The 26,526-nt window shown below is 36.6% G+C and overlaps 2 protein-coding genes across 4 annotated transcripts in view; one reads left to right on the top strand and one right to left on the bottom strand.

Moving 5' to 3' along the window:
• SLF1 (SMC5-SMC6 complex localization factor 1) overlaps positions 1-17,303 on the bottom strand; it is a 65,929-nt gene extending 48,626 nt beyond the window's left edge. Inside the window, exons 1-5 of the mRNA XM_081231560.1 lie at positions 17,187-17,303; positions 9,147-9,260; positions 8,903-8,978; positions 7,318-7,558; positions 2,048-2,210 (exon numbers count right to left, since the gene is read on the bottom strand). Of these exons, the coding sequence (XP_081087686.1) occupies positions 2,048-2,210; positions 7,318-7,558; positions 8,903-8,978; positions 9,147-9,260 (594 nt within the window). The 5' untranslated portion in view covers positions 17,187-17,303. The remainder of the gene's footprint in view (positions 1-2,047; positions 2,211-7,317; positions 7,559-8,902; positions 8,979-9,146; positions 9,261-17,186) is intronic.
• A 70-nt stretch (positions 17,304-17,373) lies between these two features.
• Positions 17,374-26,526, top strand: part of KIAA0825 — a 407,300-nt gene continuing 398,147 nt past the window's right edge. For all 3 annotated transcript variants that reach the window (XM_081233566.1, XM_081233568.1, XM_081233567.1), the window contains exon 1: positions 17,374-17,455. The gene's annotated coding sequence lies outside the window, so the exon portion shown is untranslated. The remainder of the gene's footprint in view (positions 17,456-26,526) is intronic.

The following is a 26,526-nucleotide window of genomic DNA, read 5'->3' as shown; positions in this document are numbered from 1 at the left end:
ACATGGAAATTGTTACCTCACAGAATGGCAATATGGTCCATTGCTAAGTCAGGTTTCAGGGTTGATTAATCCAGCAACTCAAGTATCTCTACAAGAGTCTACATTCTGTCTCTACACTTTGCTGTCTACAAGATTGGTTTCAACCTAAGGCTACTTCTCCTCATGGTCAAAGAATGGCTGCCAGTAGTAATTAAGGTTTCGTTTCATTTTTCCATGTTTACATCTAGCAGATGCCAGGCTGCCAGAGGCTCTTTTCAGAATGAGAAAGAAACTTCCCAGAAGCTCTTACATACCTCTCTTCATGTCCCATGAGTCAGAACTGGGTGATATGCCCATTCCTAGACCAATCACTGTCAAGGACAATGAGATTATCCATAGTCCAAGCAGATCCACCCTCTGAACTAAGGTCAAATTTCCAATCCACACTGCCACTACTCAGTAGGGAAAGGTAATTATAGAAAGATATATTACATCTACTCTTGGAATACTCAAGGGTTGTTCATAATTTCTCTATTAATCTAACAAATATAAAATGAGAACTCATGTGCTAGGCTTTATGCAAGATGATTCAGATATAATTATGGAAAAGATATAGACATCATCCTTGATGATGCAGTGCTTTTGGTTTAGGTGGGGAAAAAGACATGAACCAAGTAATCAGCCAATTAATTAATTACAACTGTGATAAGTACTATAAAGCAAAATAGTGATATCAGAACACATTAGAGGTGAACCTACCTATTTTAATAAGGGGCCAGGGAAGCTTCCTTGAAGAGGCAGCATTATAACTGCAAACTGAATAAGCAGGAAGTAGGCAGGCATAGGGAGTGAGAGAATAGTGGAAAGGACCTTTTTAGGAAGGGAAAATAGCTTTTCAGAAGACACTGAGGTAGGAAGTAGCCTAGCCTGTTTAAGAAACTGGGAGAAGGCAGTTGTGTTATAGTATAGTGAGCAAAGGAAAAAGTAGAGCAGGCTATAGTTGCAAAGGTAGGAGTGACAGGAACCCTGTGCTAACTTAAAGCTGTATTAGAGGTTTACAACTTTATCCTAAGGGCAATGGGAAGCCATTGGACAGTTTTAAGTAGGAGAGAGACAGCATCAGAACTATTTTAGAAAGAGTATTTTAGATGTTACTTCTGGATGAAGTTGAATGGACTAGAGAAAGAAAAGTAAGAGTTACTAGGAAATTAGCAAAAGTAAAGAAGTAGAACAATAGGGAGAATAATAAGGAGTTGATTCCAGGAGCACAGGGCAAAGAGGATGAACTCAATATGATGTTAGTACAGAAGAGAAGCAGTTTATTCAAGAAGTATTTGAAATAAAATCAATAGGATTTGGTAATTGACAAGATGTGGGGAATAAAGGAAAGGAAGGTTTCAAGGGTGATTCCCAGGTTTCTAACATAAATTATTAGACAAAAGGTTGTATAGTATCTATCGAGATGGGAAACACTGAAGAAGGAGTTAAGTTTTCCTAGAAGACCAAGGTTCAGTTTTTAGACATACTGCAGGTCCTCTTCCACCTTGAGTGACCCTTCTTAAAAATTCTTCTTTGCTTACCTTTAGAGCAATTCTTCTAGGGTTATTTCCATTCAAACTACTTAAGGAGTGGTATGTGCACCAAGTGAGGAGACGTAGGTGGAGGAAGAGGACAGGAAAATATTTCTAAATTCTTAGAAACAGTTCCCTCTTTTCTAATGAGAAAATAACCAAAGAATTCTCATATGATATTATAGCCCACTGCTGCTTTATTTATACTCTGGTTTAAAATGCTTAAAATTATGTTGTAATAAACATCACCAAAGCACTGAAAACAAAAGTAGAGACTTAAAATAAGACAAATTTTAAATTTAATAAGTTGTTTTCCAATTTATCAGAAATATTCTCAAATATTTAAATAATTGAGAGCAACTGTCTTAAAAATGTCATTTTAATTCTAATCTCATTTTCAAAACTCAGAACATAATTTGATTTTTATATTTCACTGTATCAATATTTTATAAAATAAACATTTAAAAATGTTTACTAGTTTTTTGTTTTTTACTTACCTCTAAAAGAAAATCTCCTAGATATTGAATTGGATAAAACGGAGCCTTAAAGTTATCTTTTTCTTGTTCAGCCTTGATTCTCGCATTACTGGCAATCACATGAGTTATTCCACTTGGTGAATTTTTTGGTAAAATAACATTTGCTTTTCCAGCCTCCAAAACTCTAAATGAAAATGTAAACAGTATAGAAAAGTATATTAAAAAGAAAGTATGTTTAGTCAAATTATCTACATTAATTACTTCCTAGGAGTAGGAGCAGAACTTTCTGAAAGGAATTAATTCCTTTGGTCTATTTGAGTGCCACGAAGAATAACTATTGTAATGATTTCCTAAATTTTAAGTTGTTCAGAACAGATGTGTTTAAGAAATCATGCTATTCCCTCTACTTTTCCATTTCTTGATATGGGAAAAGTTTTTAAGAATCAAGAATACTAAGTTTACAAGGGGGGAAAGCAGTGGGGAGTGGGGGTGGTGGCGTGATGAATAAAAACAAAAATAGAATACTAAGTTTATTTCCTAAGGAAAAGTCACCTCAATAAGCCAAAAAAAAAAAAAAAAACCAAAAAAAAACAATGCAAGAATTCTAAGAAAGTATTTACCTCAGAAGACAACATACCTCCAAGGAAATCATTCTGGAGCACAAAAAAATAGAACTAAAGTTGCCAAACTTCTTCTAAAAAATTAGCTTTTGAAAAAGTTTAACTTTGATTTATATTAAGAAATACATTTTACATTTAGGCTCAGGAGACACACAGACACAGACACACAGGCACAAACACACCCAAAAGTTTCATGAAAATTCGTTACTGCATAGGATTTAGAAAGCCACAAGAGAACACTACTACAACCTGACAATAAGAAAAAAGCCAAATAATCCACAAAATCATAACTTTTCATGAACCCATCAGAGAACTGAGATAATAAGCCAACCAAGAAACTGAATTTCCAAGAGTGATAAGCACCTTTGTGAAGAGACTGGATACCCAAACTATTTCACTTTTGCCAGAGCACCAGAGAGAAGTAGCCACCATAAATGCAGGCAAGAATCAGGTAAAATCTTAATAAATTTAAAGGCCAAGTGTAGGAAGCATGACAGTTTAGAATAACTGAGAGTCCCTGATACATGGAAGGGCCCCCCTCAGTTGCAAGCTCTTTGCCACCAGCATCTATTAAGTATTCACGAAAAAGATTAGGGGCAGGTAACAGCAGGATACACATTGGTAGTGAAGGTGGGCCAGTAGGGACTGCCTGCCAACAAGAGATAGATGTAAAACCAGGCCCACTTCGCTGGATCCATCTCTCATATGAAGCAAAAGCCTTAAGTCATTTGGGTAAGGTAAGAAAATCTTCTATTTCAGAACCCAGGAAAAGATGCACTGCTTTTGTTGTAAGAGCGGAAGTAAAACTCATCTGCCTTTGGGAAAGGGGTAGGAAAACTTCCTGCTGTGCAGCCCAAAAAAGATGGGATAAAGGATAGAAGCAAAAGCCACCTGTCCCTGGAGAAGGGGCAGGAATGCCACTTGGGCCTAGGTTCCTGCACTAATACAAAGCAGAGACTTAATGCTGGGGGAGATGTTAGAAAGTCTCTTACCCAAGACCCTGCCCACAATACAAGGGAGAATTTGGCTCCCATGGGAAACTGAGACAGAAGCAATGGGTATATCCCAACCCCAGAGACCAAGAACATGAAGAATGCTTAAGACTAAAGCCTATCCAACAGAACAAAAACACACCAACCCTTACTCCCCAACCTAGAAATGAGTAGGAAGCAAGAGGGGAAGAATATGAAGAGCCCTTCTGTGATGAAGCAGTACAAGGACTATCAAAAGCTGAGAATGAATAAAGAACACTGATTAAAAAACCTCCAGCATCACAGGCCCCATGCTAAGCACAGGGAACTGTAAACCACTGCTGGAATAAAATGAAATGATGTGCTGAAGATGAAAATAGCACTAACAAAACCCAAAGCCAGCTCAACAATTGACAAGATTAACTCAATGACCCCATACTAGCTGCCTTGCAAGCAGGTCCAGTTTTGGATATTAACATTATTCACCTCAGCCTCTACTGTTCTTCTATAGGGAATGTCTATATATGCAAAAAAAAAAAAAAAAAACAAGACAACACAAGACATACACAAAAATGGAAAAAAAAAAACCAACAACCAAACCATTGTCAAGAGATAAAGGAATAAAGAGCAGAGAGAGATGATCCACATGTTGAAAGTTTTAAAAAGTGACATTAAAATAACTGTGAATGACATGTTAAAAGATAGAATAGGTGGACAATTTGCATGAACATATGGGAAATTCAGAAGACAGTACAATCAAAAAGGTAAGAGTTAAGATACTATATCAAAGAAGAATTTCTTTGATAGGCTTATCAATAGACTGCACAAAACTGAGGAAGAAATCATTGAACCTGATAAGTTAATAGTAAGTATTCAACTGAAACACACACACACACACACACACACACACACACACACACACGAAGGGAAAAAAAAACAGAGAAAGCAAATACTGTGGAACGGAATCAAATAGTCTAAAATATGGGTAATGGATCTACAGAAGAAGAACACAATAGAACAAATATTGGGCTAGCCAAAAAGTTCATTCAGGTTTTTCCATAAGATCTTATGGAAATAGAATCAGCAAATAGAATCAGCAATGATTAAAAATGGATAATACACTACAATGAAGTAGACTTTCTCTCAGGAAAACAAGTTTGGTTTAACATTTAAGAATTGATCAAAATAATTTACCATATTAACAGAATAAAGGAGAAAAGCCAATTATCTCAATAGGTGCAGACAAAAACTTTCAGAGCCAATATATTTATAATAGCATCCCCTTTTTCCATAAGATATTATGGAAAGACCCGAACGAACTTTTTGGCCAACTCAATATTTACAAGATAATGGCCAAGAATTTCCCATAATTAAAAAAAGACAAAAACTCCCATTTCCCTAAAAAGCTAAGAGAACTCCAAGCAAGTAACATAAATAATAATAAACAAAATGCACACATATATATATGGATACATAATCAAATCACCAAAAACTAAAAGCTGTGTTGCTTTTTCCATTTTAATTTCCAACTGCATCACTAGCATATAAAAACACAATTTTTATTTAGTCACCTATTATCCTGTGATCTTGATTAAAGTTATTAATAAGTTCTAACAGCTTTTTTTAGTAAATTATTTGGTATATGAACATGTCTTTTGGAACTAAAACCAAGTATTCTTATTTCTTTATTTCCAACTCTATGACTCTTATTTATTTTCTTTGCGTTATCGCACTGGCTAGTACCTCTAGTAAAATCCTGACTATTAACAGTCAGAGTAAGCATTGTTGTCTTGTTCCCAATTATGGAGAAAAAAAAATTCATGATATTGTTTAGATTTTTTCATAGATGTCATTTATCAGGTTGAGGATACAAAAATTCTTAACAAAATGTTTGTAAATAGAATCAGCAATTATTAAGAATGGATAATACACTACAGTGAAGTGGAATTTCTCTCAGGAATACAAGTTTTGTTTAACATTTAAGAATTGATCAAAATAATTTACCATATTAACAGAATAAAGGAGAAAAGTCAATTAATGGATATAAAAAATTACAGAGCAATTGATTTATAATAGCATCCTGAAATATGAAGTACATAGAATTAAATTTAACAAAATATGTGCAAGGTTTATACAACAAAAACTATATTAATGACAGAAATTAAAGAAGCCCTGGAGAGAAACAGAGTCTACTGATAGGATGACTCAGTATTGAGATCTCAAGTCTTCCCAATTTAATCTACAGATTCAACACAATTTCAATAAAAATCCCAGCTTGTTTTTTTGTAGAAGTTGACAAGCTGATTCTAAAATGCATACGGAAATATAAAGGATCCAGAATCACAAAAACAATTTTGAAAAAGACAAAGTTGGAAGACTCACAAGACCTGATTTCAAGACTCACTATAATACTATAGTAACCAAAACAGTGTGTTCTTGGTGTAAGGTAGATATAGATATCAATGGAACAGTAAGAAGTTCAGAAATAGACCACACAAATATGGTCACCTCATTTTTGGACAATAGTTCCAAAGTAATTACAGAACAATTGGAACTCTCATACATTGTTAGTGGGAATGTAAAATAGTACAACAACTTGGAAAACAGTTTGGCATTTTCTCATAATGTTAAATGTACAACTGCCATCTGAGCAAGCAATTTCACTCCTGGATATTAACCCAAGAGAAATAAAAACTGTCTACATGAAGACTCGTACTCAAATGTTCATAGCCACTTCATTCATATTAGCAAAAACAAATCAAAACCAAAAAAACCCCGTATGTCCATCCATGGGTGAATAAACAGACTGTGATATATACATAGAGTGGAATACTACTCAGTAACAAAAAGAAAGGAACTGCTGATACACACAACATGAATGAATCTCAAAAATAACGAGGCAGGCAAATGAAGCTACATCAAAGAAGTATATACAGTATGATCCCATTTATATGAACCTCTAAAAAAGACAAATCTAATGTACAGTGACAAAAAAGAAATTAGTGGTTGTTTGGTTTGGTGGTGCAGAATTAAATGTACACAAACACAAAGGAATATTTTAGGATGATGTAAATATTACAGATCTTGATTGTAGTATGGGTAACATGGGTGCATAAATTTGTCCAAACTCATCAAAACATACACTTAAAATTTGTGCATTTTATGGTCTATAAGTTACACTTCAGTAAAGGTAACAAAAAGCCCTTAGACCACGCCTTCCTGGCAAAAAGAGTCACAGCAGTCTAAGAATACAGTTTACGCAATAAGAAGTCATCTTAAAATATGGTGTAAAAGATAAAAAGAAATGGAATTATGATGGAAACAGTATGAACCATGAAGACTGCACTACATAAACCTAGAAAAAAGCCTTTAACGTAATACTTCACTTACAAAAAACTAAGTGCTTCACAACTGAAAACAAATACCTTCCAATTTAAAATAAAGATTTTACTTGAGTTTGCAAAGAAATAACATGGAAAGTGAAACAGAGACCCTGAGAATAATGCAATACTTATAAAATAGATTTTGTTCCATTAGACACATACGCTTAAAAGTGCAGAATGGCTTAACTAGGAGATCAAAGAGCAAATCATCATGGCTCATTTGGAATAAATGAATAATTGCAAAGAAATACAAAAAGGTATTTAAGCAAACCAATATTGTTTTCACATTCACTGCTTTAGCTTCTATGAAATCTCACCTTACAAGAGAATCACTTCGTTTATCAGCTCTAACAAGGAGGACAACTTTCCACCTATGGAAGGCTCCTGGAGCACCAGTGCGTTTCAGTTCTTCACGCCATCTTTTAGGTGCAGACTGCATTTGAGGTGAATAATGCGAGTCTTTTTCAATATTATATCCCCATTCGTAAGTTGTTTCATCAAGCCATTTGCCACTTTTGGCACTATGAATTATGTAGTCCTTAGTTAGTACCCACTTTCCTAGAAAGCAAATGAACTGTCAGTTACAAAAGAATTTTGGTTCTGATAAATGGTAAACAATAAAGACCAAATATCAAATAAAATTTGGCCTTTTTCAACACCTTTTTCTACATTGCTAATGTTATCTTTGAACTATGTTTTCCTAAATTTTTTGATAGTGAAAGGCCTACGACATCACTGAACATTGTATGTAATCTTTCCCATAATAAATAATTTTAATTCTAACTGTTACTAAGTAAAATATAAACCAAAGGATTAATAAAATGTGGTATTACTTAAATTATGACTACTATTATTATTCACCATTTTGAGTGAGGTTTATATTCTTCCTTCTATACCAAAAACTTTTGAATAATGTTTACAGCATTGTTACACTATATAAAACAAATTAACTGAGTTAGAGAATTTTCTAGGATATGTAATAACATTCTGATCTGGGCATCAATGATCTTTTAAAACAGCAGGGAAAATGTATGTTTTCATTTGTGGAGGTAATAATGAATCCAAATGTTTTTCTGGTAAGTTATTCTAAAAAATGGTAAATTCACCTGAGTTAAATACTGCCAAAAAAAAAAAAGAAAAAAAAGTGGACTAATGATATGCCAAATAATCACAGGAGAGAAAACTATAAGAAAAACATCAATAGTGACAAAGGGAGAAGACACTAAGCCCTAATTTAGGTTTATGGAATTTAAAATCTTAGAAAAATAAAATAGAATGATTGCTTCATGGCATGGATGGCAGGGGAAACAGGAGCAAGATAACAAAAACAGTAACTCTTCCAATGATAGATCAAAGAAAAGAAACTTGACTGCAAATTGCTGAGGCTTCAGCAAAAGCTTTTTTTTGGGGGGGAGGCGGCATTTTGTGCCAAACCTTTTTATTAAAATATTTTTTCTTACATGAAGCACTTAATAGGCGAAGTAAATATTTCTGCCTCTTTAATACATTTTTCAAGTGTTACGAAGTTCTATTCAGAAAATCAAAGCAAAAATATTATATCAAACGAATATTTTCAGGGACTTCCCTGGGGGCGCAGTGGATAAGACTCCACACTCCCAATGCAGGAGGCCCAGGTTCGATCCCTGGTCAGGGAACTAGATTCCACATGCGTGCTGCAACTAAGAGTTCACATGCCACAACTAAGGAGCCCTGGAGCTGCAACTAAAGGAGCCTTGGAGCCACAACTAAGACTGGGTGCAACCAAATAAATATTTTCAGAAAAATGTAAGAACCACATTTATGTTTGATATAATAAACACACTATCTTCCCAGAGATTAAGGTACTTTTTCTTCATCATGAAGATTTTTTTTTCAAAGGTGAGAGGAAGGTAGTTAACTTACCTGCTGCACAAGCTGCTAAAAACTTCTCACTCTTACACAGGCGTTCAGCTATTAGATGTGTACAATTTTTGTATTTCTGGAAGAAAAAATCCACATGAAAAAATGTTACTACAGAAGATTTCCTTTTTACGATATTTTTTCTATTCTTACAATATCAAGGGTGCATTTTATCATTCTTAGGCCAACATTTTAATTGTAGTTATTCTTCAACTATATCTTGAACTTTTTAAGTTACTGTACTCACCTCACTCTTGATAAAAGTGCAATCTAGTTTTAAAAGCAATTTGCCTAGAGCTTCTTTTTCTTCCATCTTAAATCCTGTCATCTGGATAATATGCTTTGGGGCACCATCTTCCATCTAACATATACACATAAAGAAGACAACATATGTTAAAGATAGTATTCACAGGGTTGACATTATTTTTTCTTAACTATGAATACTAAAAATAAAAACGAAAACTACTTAACATATAAGGCTTAATTGTAAATACCAATGTTCAAACTGCCTATGTGCAATAGAAATTAGTTTTAAAAGCAATCTTCTCAAAATGTGGCTGTATATAAAGTGAGATTTGTTTTCTGGTCTGAACGCTGAAAGCTTGCATTACTACATACATTACTTGCCACTAAAACACAATGATGAATGTTACTCTTCAGAAAAAGACAGAAACTTATAAAATTTTAGCATAATATTAGCTTCATTTTAAAAGTACTGTGTTTGCTAAGAGCTTTGGAAACAAGGACACTTGTGGACAATGACACCCTCAGATCTCATACTAACTTTTAAAGTGTCTGTGGACAGATATTGAAGAATATTTATAAATCAATGGAGAACTTGATAAACTTATGGTACCACAGCACTTACAACAAATAATTTAGTATAGTAGGTATATACTAAATTAGTCCCAATCTACATTTCTTAACTGTGCTATATATATATATATATATTAATTTCATCACCTACAAAGTAGACTGAAAAAATCACGTGGGTTTCAAATATATTTTGATAGGGACATTAATCTATATTTCAATGGAGTTCACAAAGCACTTTGTATTTGAGGTGGTACATTTATTGGCCAAAAAAAGGAAAATTCACAGCATTTCTAATTAGAATACAGCTTTTTTTGTTTTTGTTTACATGGGGTTAGAACGTTAGACCTAGATCATCTTGGAGAAAATCTAGTTTCTCATTAAAGATGAGGAAAGCAGTGAGGAGAGAGATCAGGGTAATTTTTTCATTTCTCTAAAAACTGTCACCATTAGCTCTGGATTAGTATTCACTTAATGCCACAGGCTGAGCAACAGCAGTTGGCTTCTTTCAAAACAATTAAAAGTAAACTTCAAAAATTATAACAAAAACTATTATCAGGACTTGTAATAGACAACTGGTGAAATTAAAAACGTTCTTTATAAGAACTCTATTTTCAAAGACTGCATATATATGTTATATATATTTATATTAAATATCTATAAACTATATACATATATGTAGTTATTTAAAGGTTGAGATTCATTTTAGAGAAGTTGAAAGAAAGTCTCACTATAAACAATTTAAAGCATTACTCAGGGTTAAGAGTGAAACTTCTGCTAGGGTGATAGCACTCCTGGTTTCTCTCTCTACCCTGCATCACTCCTTGCTTTAGGAGGAGAAGCTACTTGAGAGAACTAACTGAATATGCTTTGCCAAACACATCTGCATATTTGCAAAGATGGTTCATATTAATGCACGTGGACATGGCATAAGGAGCTAACAGTAATAGTACTGCACTGCCTGGGTGGGTAAATCAATTCAGAAGTTACGTAATAAGAAACACACTGGAGTTGCACATCAAATCCACCTCCTCTAAACCAATTTTTATTCAGTAAAAAGGGTGATCTTTTGACCTCAACCTATCTGACTTTTATATTTCTCTGTTGGCTCCAAAGGAGGGAAAGGGATATTATGTATTAACCCCTGAAAAACCCAAAATTCAAGATACAGAACATAAAGAAAGTGTCTTTAGGGATAGGGCTCTAGAAATAATAATGATTTAGTCTGATGCAGAACACATATTAACACACATACAATAAAGCCACATGGGAATTATAAAGCATATAACCAAAACTAGGGAGAAACACTGCTATCACTAATTCTAGGGAATGACGAAGACTTTAAGCAAATTTCCTTTAGAAAGTAACAGGTCCTTTCAGTAACACTAGACTAGTGAAATTCAACATATCTGTGAATACCACCTTGAAATTCTAATGGAAAAGGCAATCTAATTGTTTTTATAGTTCTTGAAAGCCATTTTTAGCAGAGGAATACAAGTGTTTTAACTGTATATATTTTGCCTACTATTATACTTGTATTTTATTTATGTATTTAAGAGTCTGAAAAACAATTTAGTAGGTATTTCAAGAAATGCTGCCAAAGAAGGGAAGTTTGAGTAGCCTTAAAAACCTAAAATCTTGCCCATCTGGCTATTTTAAAATGCCGACATACAGAAACTACTGTTAAGTAATAGGAATATACAGAAAGCAACGAAAAAACCACTGTAATGCTACCACCCAAAAAGTCTTATTTAAAAATTGCCTTAAATTTTATTTTTCTGCTTCCTGAGAACTAAATATGTTATACAGAACTATAAGGAAAAAAAAATGTATCATACTATGTTCCTCATTTAGATCAAGTTAGTAACAGCTATTTCACAATCTGAATGTTTATTATTAACAAGGTGCCATTTTAACATATTTTGGTTTGATGTATAAATTACTAAATGACTTGGACTTATTTGAGTCGTGTATAATGCAAAGTTTTCATCTTAAATCATACTGTCTTTATGATGAAGTAATTATAGCCACTTTACATATTTAACAGCATTTTTTTGTCAAAGCAAGAGTCCTCAGTAAAATGTAAACAGGACCAATGGTGCTTAATGGTAGAAATCAGGAAAGCCTTTTTAAAAGCAACTTCTTTCCTTTGAAAAACAAGTAAAATGAAACTGATAATAAACAAGCAAAGAGGAAAGTCCAGTAAGAAACACAGATGAAAAAGCTGGTCTTCCTGATTCAAACAGCATGAAAGTATGAGTGTTAAAAAACAAATTAGAATACAGAACATTAACAAGTTTATCAGAAAAACTGGGCTATTAGCTAAACTTCCACAGAATCGTGAATCCCAGTGATAGCACACAATAACTAGCACAGTTTTTTTAAAGAACAAATTCCATTAACCTAATCTAATACAGTCCTATAATAAAATGATCTACTTGAAGTAACAGAATTTACAATACATTTATCAATGCTTTTTAATACCACATCATATGACAAACTAATAACCACAGATCTAATTCATAGTTACATGGGAAAACAGTTCTATGTCTATATACCGGAATAGACATAGACATATATAGATAAGGATAGATTTATTTATACTTATAAAATTAATGGTTTAATGGCTCTTCCTATGACCCTGCAGGAGTAAGACAACAATAAACAATAGTCTGATATGCCAGTGAGCCCAAAGAAAGTACTATACAAAATTGGTGCAATACCTATCAATGACTCAGACAACTCAAAGTCAAGTTTTGTGCTGGTAAAAGGTTCTGGGATATGGAAGTTGAAAAGCTAACTGCTAGAAGTCTTGCAGCTGAAGAAATAAAGTAAATAAACTGCAATATAATTGTATGAGTAGTATTTCTAGAAATTAGATATTTTTCTAGAAAATATAGGGGGTGATCCTTGACGTATTCACACAGAAGATACTATCCTAACACAATTGGAAAAGAAAACAAAAAAAAAGCATTTATTTTTTAACAGATATTTTATCTTTACTGTCAAAAAGTTAAAAAATACACGAGATTCTTAGTTACAAGGAAATGCTCTCATAGTAATTTTTAAAAATTTTGTAGTAAATTAAAAAACAATCTACTTACCTTGAATCATATAATACACACAACTAAGGAGATAATGATTGTGAAAAGAGCTGGCATTTACGTAGAACAAGCAACTGTCTCTGTGGTGTGGACTTTCCCAAAATATCTCCCACATGGGCCTATCCCTGATGCCTGAGATTCCTCTGCAGTTGGTGCCAGTTAGAAATGCAAATAAACCTATAGCAGTCATCATCATAATTAAGAACATTTTATTAAGTACTAGCTTTTAGGTCTATGAATTCTTTACAATATGGTATGGAGCTAGAACACCTTTCAGGAATACAACACATAGCTAAAATATGTTAAGAGAACTCAGAGACATAGAGGCAGTAATAGAGATATGAATAGAAAGGTCTGGTATAGAAAAGAAGATGAAAGAGCAGGGTGTAACAGTTGGGTGAAAGGGAAAAGTGCTGCAAAAAAAGAGGTGCGAGATGCTTATAGAGGTCTGGGACAGAAAACTAAGGATAAGCCTTTCTTACTTTGCAATATAATTTCTTTTATGACCAGACAGAGGTTATTATAGAACTTTGAGAATATAATGCATCTTATAAATTGTATGCTGCTAACTAAGATAAATAAGGGATTTATTAAAAAAAAGTTTTATTTATATATTTGCATTTAAGAACTAAAAAACTTCCCCCAAAATAACTTTTACCAATTTGTGCTTTAATTTTAATTAACACAGGATAGAAAATTTGAAAAATACTACAAAGTATATAGAAAGATTAAAATCGCTAATTCCTTTACTCTGTAATACCATCGTTAACATTTGGGAATGGGGGAGGGGTTTGTCTTGAAGGTTTTATGTTTGTGTGTGAAAAAATATTAAAAAACTAAACTTAGATTATATAGTTCTGTATCTTAATTTTTATGTAAAATCACATCATGGTCTTTTCCCACACTACTGAGTATCTCATGGTTTTAAGGCAACAGGTTGAAAACTAGTGGTTTCTTAATGTTTGTTATTCTAGTGAACTATTCTGATTTTAAACCTACTTCTACTTTGATTTTAAACCTACTAAGGAAAATCATTAAAACTTCCTGCTTCTGGAAAGGACATACCAATCCTTAAATTCAATCAATATTGCTGCTTTGAATTTAAGAGTTTAAAAGATTTTTATGATTTCTCTTATCTAAAGCATTTAACTGGGAAGTAGATAATGCTAAATGTGTTGGCTCTCTGTTTAACCAATACTACAAAAGGAACACACAAATCACACTACTCATACCGTGTGAGTAAAATCCTGTTTGGCTCTGAATGCTATAACATCAAGTGGAATTTAGGAATTCTGCATCCTCTTGGCCTAGGAGCCAAATTAGGCCTTTGGCTTAATATAATTCAGCTGGGCTTGGGAAATTTTTTTTTTAAAGACATAGTATCTGTCTCCTGTCCCATCCTTCAAAGATCAGAGATGTGTATTCATGTGTTTTTGTGCGTATATATATATAAATTATTTGACTAAGGTCACCAATGGTGAGACTTCAGGGATTTCTGACTTCGATGGCATTATTTGGGAAGGCAGCAGTCATAATTAGTCTCTCTGATGACTGATTTAGCAGTAGAGGGAGGAAGTGGAGAAGTAGCACCAAAATGAGTGTGGTGGGGAAGAAATGAAAGGCTAAGAGGACTTAGGGAGAGGTCCCATCTATCTGGTACTGTACAAGGCACAGGCTGCACTGGAGATGCTAGTTTTAGGGATAAAGGGGCCTTAAGAGAAGCAAGATGAATGAGACAGATGTTCAGGGCTAAAAAAAAAAAAAAAAAAGAGGGACAGAACATGTTGGTTAGCCACGGGGGATGAAAGTCAAACCTGCTTTAGTATCCTAGGAACTTTGTACTACTTAGTAGCAGCATAAGGTCTAAGATTGACCAAGCATGATTTTGTGGCCTATATACTTCGTATATGCTCATTTCCTTCTTGAAAATATAAGTGCTATTTACCATTCTTATACAGATGAGAACAATGGGGAATCTGAGAGATTAAGAAATTAGCTCAAGGGTACAAAGTTAGTAAATGGTGAAACCAAGATTCAAAATCTAAGTCTGTTTCTGCAAAAACTGTATGTCCTTTCTACAATACACTTTGACTTTAATTTCAGAATTTAGTTGAATACTTTTAACCAAATTTTAATTTTACAAAACAATCTACTTTCAAATAATAAAAGAGAAACATACATCATATGAAAAGGAATCTACTGTGAGGGTGGGGTGACATTTAGATAGCAATATTACTGAAAATATTTAAGCATAATTACAAATTAATTTGAGAAAAATAACAATGTCTAAAATTTCAAAGCATTTCTAGGAACAATCTAAAGAGGGCCTTTTTTCTTATGAAAAAGTTTATTATTTTCCTCTCAAAGTGGATTTGGTATTAATGACTCAGACTAATTCATATGGGCTTTTCTTCTTCTCCATCAATAATAACAAAACAGTTTTTTATTTCAAAGAAATTCTGATATCAAGAAAGAACTATGTGAATTTAAAAGTTTCAGGGATATTTTACTTTTAAGCAGTAAGATGTCTTTAGAAAGTAAGAAATAGAATATTACTTTTAATTGACTCTCCTTAAATATGCTAATAGGAGATAGGTGAAATAAAATGTACTATTTTAGTTATTATTTTTGAAAAAGAGGATACTTCACTTTGTTTTTTCAGAGCCTATATGGAATTATTGATTTTATTTTTTAAATGTTTTGCTTAAACAGTGAAAAGACTATCTTAGAGGGAAATACTGCCTAGATAATAAAGTTGTACTATTGGTTTTCTTAAAAACAATGTTCTTGGACATTAGTGTAAATTGTGGATACCTATTATGAAATCTTAAGCATTTTGAATTTTATGAAAAACCCACCTTGGGCCTCCCTGGTGGCGCAGTGGTTGAGAGTCCGCCTGCCGATGCAGGGGATACGGGTTCGTGCCCCGGTCTGGGAGGATCCCATATGCCGCGGAGCGGCTGGGCCCGTGAGCCATGGCCGCTGGGCCTGCGCATCCGGAGCCTGTGCTCCGCAACGGGAGAGGCCACGACAGTAAGAGGCCCGCATACCGCAAAAAAAAAAAAAAAAAAAAAAAACCCACCTTTAACCACTTTTTCAAAGCCTGTTTATGCTTTCTGCTTCAGGGAAGAATATATTAAGTCATAATCGAACATAAGTCAATAAGGCAAAAGAAAATCTGTATTTAGAAAACAGATCTAATAGGAGCACATTTGCATTACTGAAGGCTAATTCCTAATTGTCTTCACAATAAAAATTTATACATTCAAGTATTTAAACATCCTAGTACATTTAACTTAACACTCTGAGTTAACTTAGACATAATCAAATTAACTCCCTTATGAAAATCCACCTAAACACCAATACTGGTTAGTCAAACTTGCCTAAAATGGGAACATCTTGCACATCAAGAGGCACTTCTAGGAAATGAGGCATAAGGTAATAAGACAAACCCAAAAGTTTACAAGGCGCAGAGTCTGTCACACGTACACTGGAAATTCGGTTTAAATGTTCATTCCTAATGCCTCAACGGAAATTTTTTTTTTGGTATAGGATATTCATCAGTCAAAAATAGCTCGACGCTTCCAAAATCAAGCTCCGTCCAAGTTCTGGGTCAAATACTGATATGGAGTACTCAAAGCAGATGACGTTTTTGTCAATATTTAATCAGAGGTTTTGGGAGTGGAAGAAATCTCAGGATAACTACTTTGTCTTGTTCCCTGCCTTCCAACAGCTGGTATCATAATCCCCAGGAACACAGCACCCCTCCCCACTCCCGCTCCCTTTAGGGAAACGTGTGTGTGTGTGCGTATTTCAAGGCCTACAGTAGCTGCAGAGATGTTCATTACCATTTGGATATGTTTAGAATTCTACTAGGGAGAAAAGTATGATAGCATTTTCCTCTTCACAGGAAGGTGGGCCTGGGGGATCCCCACCACCTGCACTGACGCTAAATTATGGAAAGCAGCCAAGAATCTGGGACTCAGGGAGAGGCGTCCCAGTCGGTTCTATGGAAACGAGAGATGCGAGTGGCCTAGCGCCTTCCTGGCAGGAGACCGAGCTGCGGAGCTGCGCAAACAGGAGGCGAGGGAAGCGGCTCAGCCCTGCACTGCAGAGGCGCTCGGGGCCGTCCCCGCCGCGGCACGGGCGGAGCGCGGCGGGGTCTGCGGCTGCAGCCCATCGACGAGGACGCCGAGCGCGGTGGGTCGGGCGAGTGCGAACCAACTGCGGCTGCGGAAAGCGTCAGAGGTAAGCACCGCCACCGCTCAACCCGGCCCCTTCCCAGCCTCATAGCCAGGAGCGGCAGAAACTTCGGGGGCACAGAGGACACAGTCAGGGTACACTGTGTCTTCCTAGTTGAGGCCCTTTACCTTCCTGGTCGGAGTTTCTGGGCTGCTTCCTTCGCGCGGCGCCGGTGACAGGCAGGAAAATTGCTGCAGCACTTGCTGCTTCACTAATCCGGGCTCTGGGAAATAATTTCCCGCCGCGCGCTCCGCGGCCCCGGAAGCTATTGGGCCATTTCCGGGTGGTTGTCAGTGACGCTCTCGAGCCGTCGTCAGGGTCGTCTGAGCGGGTTCAGGGCTTCCTTATGGTTGGCGTGCTAGGCTCCTGCTAGTTCTGCGCCGAAGGTGGGAGACTGGTGAGTGATTTTTCTGGGTTGCCTCCTGGGCCTGGTATTTCCGTCCGTCCGAGTCTCCGTGCAGCATCTTATCCGGACCGAGAAATTAGCGGGAAAGGGTTGAACCAGGAGCCCCATCCAGCCCCGTGGCGCTTGACCCTGTGTGCTGCTGGACAAGGCCTTGAGATTCCAACTTACGGTCTTCTCCACTCGCAGTATCTATCTCCAACTTGGAGTTCTACCTCGGGTCCCCAAATGCCCCTGCGCGAGGTCGAAGACACCTCTACTGCGACTCGGTTTAGTACAGTCTCTCTACCAATGATCAAGGAGTGTCCACACTCTCCCATTGGCAGGGTTTAGTCACCCTCGATTTTCCTGAGCACTGTTTCCATTATCCTGGGGTACAATGCCTGGGAGACAGGCAGTCGGCTGAAGTGCACACCTTTTATATTTTGGAAGTGGGCTGAGGGGGTCGTTCCTGATTTAGAACTCAACGATACCGCCGCCGTTTGAATTGGGTGAGAATGGTCTTTGTTTTCCTGGCTGCTATGAGCTAATGAGATAGGAGAGCAAGCGTTAAATTTCACGCATGGGTTTTTAGACACATTTTACCTTTTGGAAAGGAGTGGTCAGGAATAGATGTGCTTTCAGAAAGGAGTGCCTCTGCACTGTTCCAGGCTTCCTCGACAGGGAAAGATTCAGGAGAATTTTAGATGGAGGTCTGTGTTAGAAATAGCTTTAAAGAGTAATTGCTTACGATGAAGAGGTAATGTGAGGGAAGGTGCTCATTCCGTTGAAGATTTTAAAAATGTGATGTAGAGAACCTCTTTTTGGTGAATTTTCTTTCTTGAGTAATGCAGTTTCAGGTAAGTTTTCACTCACCACCTTATATTTAAATAATCACCTGTTCCATAAGAGGCAGCTGCTTGATTTTTTTTTTTTCCTTCAAAACAGCCAGTTCCACAAAGAGTTCTAGGGATAACTCTACCATAAAGAAAAATGCAGTACTCAATTCAAGGACCTTAATGCATCAAGCAAATGCCTTGTTACCTTTTGAGAGTAACAAACACACTAATCTCCTTGTTGATTAACAATTCAAACTTTTATAATCTCATTTGGTCCCAATTTTGCCATTCTTATTAAATCTTGTAGTTTTTCCTTATTTCCCCAGTTGCAAGGATTATAAATATTGATAATTTAAGGGAGTTTATATGTTTCTATATAGCAACTAATTTTTTAGATAAGCAGTGTTGTTTTGTTTTGTTTTTAAATCAATGCTCTTGACTCCTGATCTTTTTAAATTAATATAGCCAACCACTAATACTAACCACAAATAGCTACTGTCTGCCAGCTATTATCTTATTTAAACTTACTATAGTTCTACAAGAAAAATCATATTATCCCTATTTTGCAAACATTTTATACCGAGACTCAGATGTTCTTACAAATTACACAATTAAATGGTAATTGAGATTTGAACCCAGTCTACCTGACTCCAAACTTGGGCTCTTTTTACTGTGCTCTATAGTTGCTTTCATAAATAACAAAATCATTCTTTTCACTCTCAGGTAAAATTGGATAGTATATCACATTCCAAAGTCAAATGGATAGCAAAACTTGAGTATAAAGAGATTTAAGGAATTTGTTAAGGAATTAATTCCTTAATATGTTAAGGATTAAGGAATGTGTTAGGGATTTAAGGAATCACCATAAGGTAATTTTGACATATGAATAATCCAAATTCTTTTCTGTATTGATCCTTAGCCAGTTTTATCATCCTAACTCAAACAAATACAAGCAATCTAGAGACCATCAGTATATTAGTGACTCCAAAACCAGAGTATCAGCTATCTCTTTAGGCAGCTTCTATTTGTGTGTACGTAGAAAGAGAAAATGAGTGAATGAGCACAGATTCATAAAATTGAACTTTGTGATGCCCTGTAAGGAATTACTATGTACTGGCTGTTAGCAAAACTGTTCTATTCCACTCCTGTAACCCTCAGACAGATGGTGATTAACATATTTCAGGAGAGTATGCTTAACTAGACCTACCCCCTTGCAGTATTCTATTTTATGTAAAGAAATAGAAATAGCTTAATTATCAAGGAATTTACTAAAGTCTAGTTGAAATGACCAGTACTAGAAATGACATAGAACTTAATTCTAAAGAATATCTTGTTTTACAAAAAGGCACAAGTATATATGTATAGCTCATTTCAAATACTAATGTCCATTACATTGTATTGACTTCTATGAAAGTTACTTGGTTTGCATGTCCCACAGGTAGATCCCAGTGATATTTTTGTTTTCAGTCAAACTTCAGTGCTTATGAAGGTTGAAATTATATCTGTTTTGTTGATCTCATACTCAGCATCTAGCACTGTGCCTGGCATGTGGTAGGGGCTCAATAGATATTTATTGAATGAACAATTCCTTTTGAAAGTGTTATTTATCCACAGAGAAATATTTGTACATGTGTTTTTTTAAAAAAAGGGACTTACCACATAAATGCACACTTCTTTATCTTTACTCACTTTGACCCTGAAAATGTAATTGTCCACTCCACAACTCATCCATAAAAGGCAATGTGGTATCCTGCAAAGAAGAGCAGGCAGTGAGACAGGAGATAAGAGAATACCTAATATTTGTTATTGCTTACTCTCTGCTGTGCAGTGTTACGTTTAATCCTCACAGCACTATGGGGTAAGTATTATCATCCTTCTTTTAGGGATGAGAAGACAAAAGATAAGCTTTGTAAAGTTTCTGAGGCTACACACAGTCACTAAGTACCAGAGCTGTGATTTGAACCAATGCTGACTCCAAAGGCCATAGTGTTAACCACTTTGCTATACTGCCTCCAACTGGACTTTAATCCTGCTCATTTACTGACTGGGTATATACACAGGGAAATTTATTTCTCTGAGGATCATATTTCTTATCTGTAACATAAGGGTTGGATTAAATGATCTATAAAGTCCCTTCTGGCTCAAAAATCCTCTGACTTTAGTTGGGTCCCAAGTATTATCTGAATGAAGCAGTTCTAATGTGCTAGAAAAATCTTTATGAGTGGAGCTTTACATGTATTTATTGGTGTCTTCCACATTGGTAGATGTACAATTATGTTTTTTGTAATGCAAAGAATAAGACCAGAGCTATAAAATCTTAGCCATGTTTTTGCCAGTTTTTGACCCTGATAAGTCTCTGATTCTTTGTGAGCTTATGTTTTCATATGTAAAATGGATACAGAAGAGTGCTGCGAGGGTTAAGTGAGATAGCTTCAAACACCCTGACTGATACATAGTTGGCATTAAATAAATATTGACTCTTCCCCCCATCTCCCATCTTTTGAGGATAAAAGAAGATTGGTGAATGTAAAAATATTTTATAGGTTAGCCAAAGATAAAGAATCTTCACTTATAATCTACTAACAAAGATCAAGTTATATACACAAATAGTTATTGTATAACCGACAATTGACGTAGAATCACTGAACAACAAAATGATGGGAACACAGAAAAGAAATTTTGCTTCCAGTAGGACAGATGAAGCAAGATTTTATGAAGAAGGTAATACAAAGTTTGGGCCTTAAAGGATGGTGAGGATTTTGGTGGGGGGGGGGGAAGAGGGAAGAATGTTCCACTGGAGGATGCAAAGGTATCGGAAAAGATTAGTGAATACATATTAGATATGTGGGGTGGGTGAAGGCTAGTGATAAATGGTAAAAACCCTGAGTTCAGGGCAAGCTATGGGTAACTGGTCATCTTAAAGATGTTAGGCCTTGGGGCTTCCCTGGTGGCGCAGTGGTTGAGAGTCCGCCTGACGATGCAGGGGACACAGGTTCGTGCCCCACTCTGGGAAGATCCCACATGCCGCAGAGCGGCTGGGCCCGTGAGCCATGGCCGCTGAGCCTGCGTGTCCGGAGCCTGTGCTCCGCAACAGGAGAGGCCACAACAGGGAGAGGCCCATTTTCCGCAAAAAAAAAAAAAAAAGAAAAGAAAAAGATGTTAGGCCTTCCACAATGAGCCATGATTTTTCTGTATAACCAGGATCCGGTGGAGGATGGGGTAAGCATTTGATTACTTTGTTATGGAAATAACACCCATTTATTACAAAAAGAAGAAAAATGCACCTAATCCCACTCCAGACCCAGCCAAGCACCTACTCACTGAACCCCAACCCCAGGGAAGTCCCCTCCTGGCTTGGGAGTACCCCTCTCCATCCTAGTGAACAGTGAGCTGCGACTCGCCCCTCAGGCTGGCCCAGAGGTAGGAGGGGGCTCTGAGGGGTCACGTGGCCCAGTTTCTGGGCCTCCACCCACCTTAAGGAGACTCAAATGGGGACGGGTCCACAGGCACACGGTCCTGTCTACAAGCACACTGCTGCAACGGGGTGGCTACTGGGCACTGGCACCCTGCTGTGATGGCAGCGGGCTTCTGGGAATAGGGTGCAGGTGCTGTCTAGGGCTATGAGGTCTTCCCACCCCTCCTTCCTGTATCCTACCTGGCTCCTGCCCCTTCCTGATGTCTGTGATGCTGGGCAACCACCTACCCATTTTTGAGCCTCAGTTTCCCCATCTGAAGTCACAGGGTACACTGGGGGTAGGGGACCCGTGGCTTTCCTCTCCTAGGAGTGGTGCCAGGACCACCCCCTACCCCAGTCCCACCCACGGTGTGGTCATATCTGGATCTGCCTAGATTTCCTGATCTGCCTGTGCCTGGGTCCCTTGAGATCACTCCCTTCTGCTCCATGTCCTCCCACAGTACCTTCTCTACAGAAAAACAAAGCAAACAAGCAAACCAACCATCTTCCTTCCAGGGCTTGAATACTGCTGAGTTGCTGCCCAGCTGCTCAACATCCAGCTCTGCCCACTACTGCTAGGCTGCGTCATTTTAAAGGCTAGTAAAACACCAGGGTTTGGTCATTAGAAGTGATGAGTCTGCAGACTGCTGACTCACCTCATCAGGTGACTCTGGTGACGGGAAGTTTTTGAAATGTGAACTCAAAGGCTGCAGCTGAGTCAGGAAGCAAAAGCAAAAATCAGCATAATTACATTAAATTATATTAAAAAGTCTCAGAAAGTGGGCAGAGGATACTGCCTTCCAGCCTCAACTGCTGATTTGTTATTGGAGACGGGTTTTTGAAACAGTGCTCCAGCTATTTCCCTGTAAATTTTGTTTAAAATACAAATAGGCGGCAGCTCAAGAAATACCCTAAATTGCTAGTATTTTATCTATAACGTATCGTATACACACACACACACACACACACACACACACACACACACACAAAGAGAGAGAGAATGAACATATATAGCTGTTTAAATCACTTGGGGGATTCTTTGCTGAATAAAGTTCTCAGGACAAATTATCTAAAACTAAAAAGTAAAAAGGGACACAATTGTCATTTGATTAATTAGGCAAATCAATATAATGTTAAACAGCTGAATTCAGAGACGACCTGAGTGAGCTCAAACTCATGAACTTATATAATATGATCTTGAGGAAGTTACTTAAATTATTTGAGCCCCAATTTCATCTGTAAAATGATAATATTAACTTCATGAATTTATTAGGATTAAATGTGATAATGTCTGAAAGCACACAGAGGCATCAGAAAAATTTTATTAGGGATCTATCTAGTTTTTGTTGTTATTTAATAAAATTTAATTGTTTTAAAATAAGGTCTGCAGCTCCAACCATGAAATTAAACAGACTTACTTGAGTTCAAATCCCAGCTCTGTCAGTAGTTGCATTGTGCTGAGAAAATTACTTTTCTACTCTCTTTCCTTATTTGTAAAATGGGAACACTAATAATGTCTTCACAGGGCTTTTGTGAAGACTAAATGAAATAATGATGCCTAGAGTCTAATATGGTGACTAGACATGTACTTTGCTCAAATTCCCAGAGAAGCACATGCAAAGAAGGGAATAGATGTGCAAGAGATTTATTGGTGATACTCCCTGTGAAGGATAAAGGACAGGGAGCTAGAGTAGGAGGGAAGTACCTTCAGGCCTCAGTGGAGGTCTGACAACCTTGCAGGAGAGTGGGAGGGAAGGAAGAAGAGGAGGGTGAAAAGAATCTCAAACCTCTCGAAGAAAGCTTCAGCTGGGTCATGGGGAATCCGAGAGCCAAAGTCATCTGTTAGAGGAATCCCGTATCACCACAGTACCCAGTATATGTTGGTTATTTGCAAAAATAATTAACAGTTGTCACATACTGTAATTTACAAGTGTGTTTAAATTTCAACTCTTGAATTTTACTGCCTATCCCCACCTCCCCTAAGAAAAGTACAGTCCCTGCTGCCAAACACTGACATTAACATTTGAGGCACATGTTCTTAGACTAACAACTTCTTATATTTTACAATACAGCTTTATTAGCCAGAGAACAGTTGAGGAATCAAAAGATCTGTTCCAAATTACAGTTGAAAAATGTAAACATTACCTAAGCAGCTGATTTTTTGACATTAGGTGATTAAACACAAACTGTCTAAATTTCTAAATTCAGATAGCCAATAAATGTAACAATCTTAAACAGCTGAGCAATGTTAATACGCATAGTGTGACTATTAACCTAAACTTGAATGTTCGTTTCTTTTCTTACTAAAGGGAAGCAAAATATATGACCCCAAAATATGCCACTTTGTCATGTGGAGTGTTTTGAGCCAAAGGCAATCAAGATCCAGCAGACTCAAGAGAAATTTTTACCTTTCCCTTAACTACCTAATAATTTAAATACCGAGCCTGTACCAGGAAGGGAGCTATTACCAGAGAGAACTTTTACCTGAATGACTTATATGTATGGCAGGGCAAATGACTAAGTACCAAACTTCTGCTCTTCTTAGTGTCCTATGAATTACCCTCCTTCCCTTTGAAACTCCAGGCCCTTATCCCATTCCTTGGCTCAGGATGGCATATAAACCTCAACTGCCCACCTTGCCCTTGGGTCTCAGTCTTATGGAGCTCCCATATGTATGTAGTTAAATTTGTTTCTTCTGCTAATCTGCGTCATGTTAATTTAATTAATAGATCTGCCAAAAGAACCTAGAAAGGTAAAGGAAAATTTTTACTCCCCTATATTACCAAAGATATCTCTATGGTCAAACAGATCAAGGTATTATATTTTTGTCTGTCTCTACCCATCAACCCCCTCCCTCTTTTGTTGTTTTTAATGAGGAATTGTAGCCATCAATCAGTTCAGTAATCTGCAAATGGCAGGTCATGACCCATCAATTGGTGAATACTAGTCCGCACTTTTGTTTCAGTTACGTATGGCTTTAGGATTTGGGTATTAAATGTGTTTGTTACTGTGAATCAAAGGATTTAAATTTTAAAGCAAGGGATTTAGACTAACTTCCTTATCTTACAGGAGGAAATGAGGACTAAAGAGGTGATTTAATTTGCCCAGATAACTCAGGAAACATGTGACTTGAACCAGAAGCTAGGTCTTAAGAATCGAAATTTAGGGTTCTTTGTATCATGCTTCCAGGAAAAGGCTTCTTGTTTACAGTACTTAGGGCACATAATTACTCTGTTTTCCAGTGAGTTAATATGATAGTCCTTTTCTGTCACTTTCATTATTTCTTTTCTAAGATTTATTGAGAAGAGCTTTTCCCTGACTGTGGCCACTGAGTGTCAGGAAGGATGTATAGCTGCAGTTATTTTTTAGCCGTCAGCAGCCGTACCACATCACCGGAATTTACTGTTTATTTTCCCTATGCGAAGCAGCTAATTTAACAGTTTAAATCTGGAGTTTACCTAATTTAAACTGAGGAGTGATGGGAGTTCTTTCTGAGGGGCATTGTACTGGTAAAATCTTAATTTTTACTAATACCAGTGAATGTTTTTCTGTACTTCATTGTCATGACATTGTTTATCCATTTTCCTTGCTTTCTAGAGTTTAGCTCACCAAATATTTTCATTTTCAAAATGTAAGTTTTTGTATAATCATGTGATAATTTATTCCTTTATGATTTAAAAAAATATATCATTCTTTACTTTTCTAGCAAATATTCATACTGAAGGGGAGCAGAATAGGCTGACCCAAAATCTGCCATTGTGGCATGTGGATTGTTTTGAGCTGAAGGTAATCAAGATTGAACAGACTCAAGAAAAACGTTTACCTCTCCCTTAACTACCTACAATTATTTAGATAGGGGGCCTATTCCAGGAAGGTAGCTACTACCAGAGATCACTTTTATCTAAATGACTTATCTGTATGGCAAGGCAAATGCTCTCCTTATCATCCTATGAATTACCCTCCTCCCCTTTGAAGCTCCAGGCCCCATCCCATTCCTTAACTCAGGATGGCATATAAACTTCAACTGCCCAACTTGCCCTTGGGTCTCATTTTTATAGAGTTCTTGTACAACGTACAAAATTAAATTTGTTTTTCTGTTGTTACTCTGTCTTCAATTTAATTATTAGACAGACCAGCCAAAGAATCTAAAGGGAAGAAGGGAAAATTTTTCCACCTCTATAATATCTGCCCTCAAAAGTGCCCTATGAGCAATTTAGCTTCTCTGTGGTGAGTTCAGTCCTCTGCTATTTAGAGATTTGACTGGGAAAGAGTTCGGGAGTGGGGCTGTTCGTAAATAGAGTACTCCTTCTAGGCTCTGTTTCTCTGTTGCCTTATGTACCCTTTTATCATTGAGGCTCTCTGCATTCATTCTTTAGATTAACTTTACCTGGTCATGATCTTTCTGTGGCTTTCTCATTTATCTGACTCAGCAGTTCTGAAACGTTTGGTTTCAGTAGTCCTTTACATTCTTAAAAATCACTGATAACCTGGGTGGGACTTCCCTGGTAGTACAGTGGTTAGGACTCTGCACTCCCAATGCAGGGGGACCAGGTTCGATCCCTGGTCAGGGAACTACACCCCGCATGCCGCAACTAAAGAGCCCACATGCCGCAACGAAAATCCCGAGTGCCACAGGTAAGACTTGGTGCAGCCAAATAAAGAAATAAATAAATAAATAAATAAATAATAAAAAGAAAAATTACTGATGACCTCGAAGAGTTTCTATGTATGTAATTATATCTATTAATATTTATTATATTATAAACTAATATTGAGTATTTTAAGAAATAATT

This window comes from Mesoplodon bidens (assembly GCF_964165515.1).
Source record: "Mesoplodon bidens genome assembly, chromosome: 4".
NCBI lineage: Eukaryota > Metazoa > Chordata > Mammalia > Artiodactyla > Ziphiidae > Mesoplodon > Mesoplodon bidens.
The sequence above is the reverse complement of the archived record's forward strand: the minus strand, read 5'-3'. Positions and strand labels throughout refer to the sequence as shown.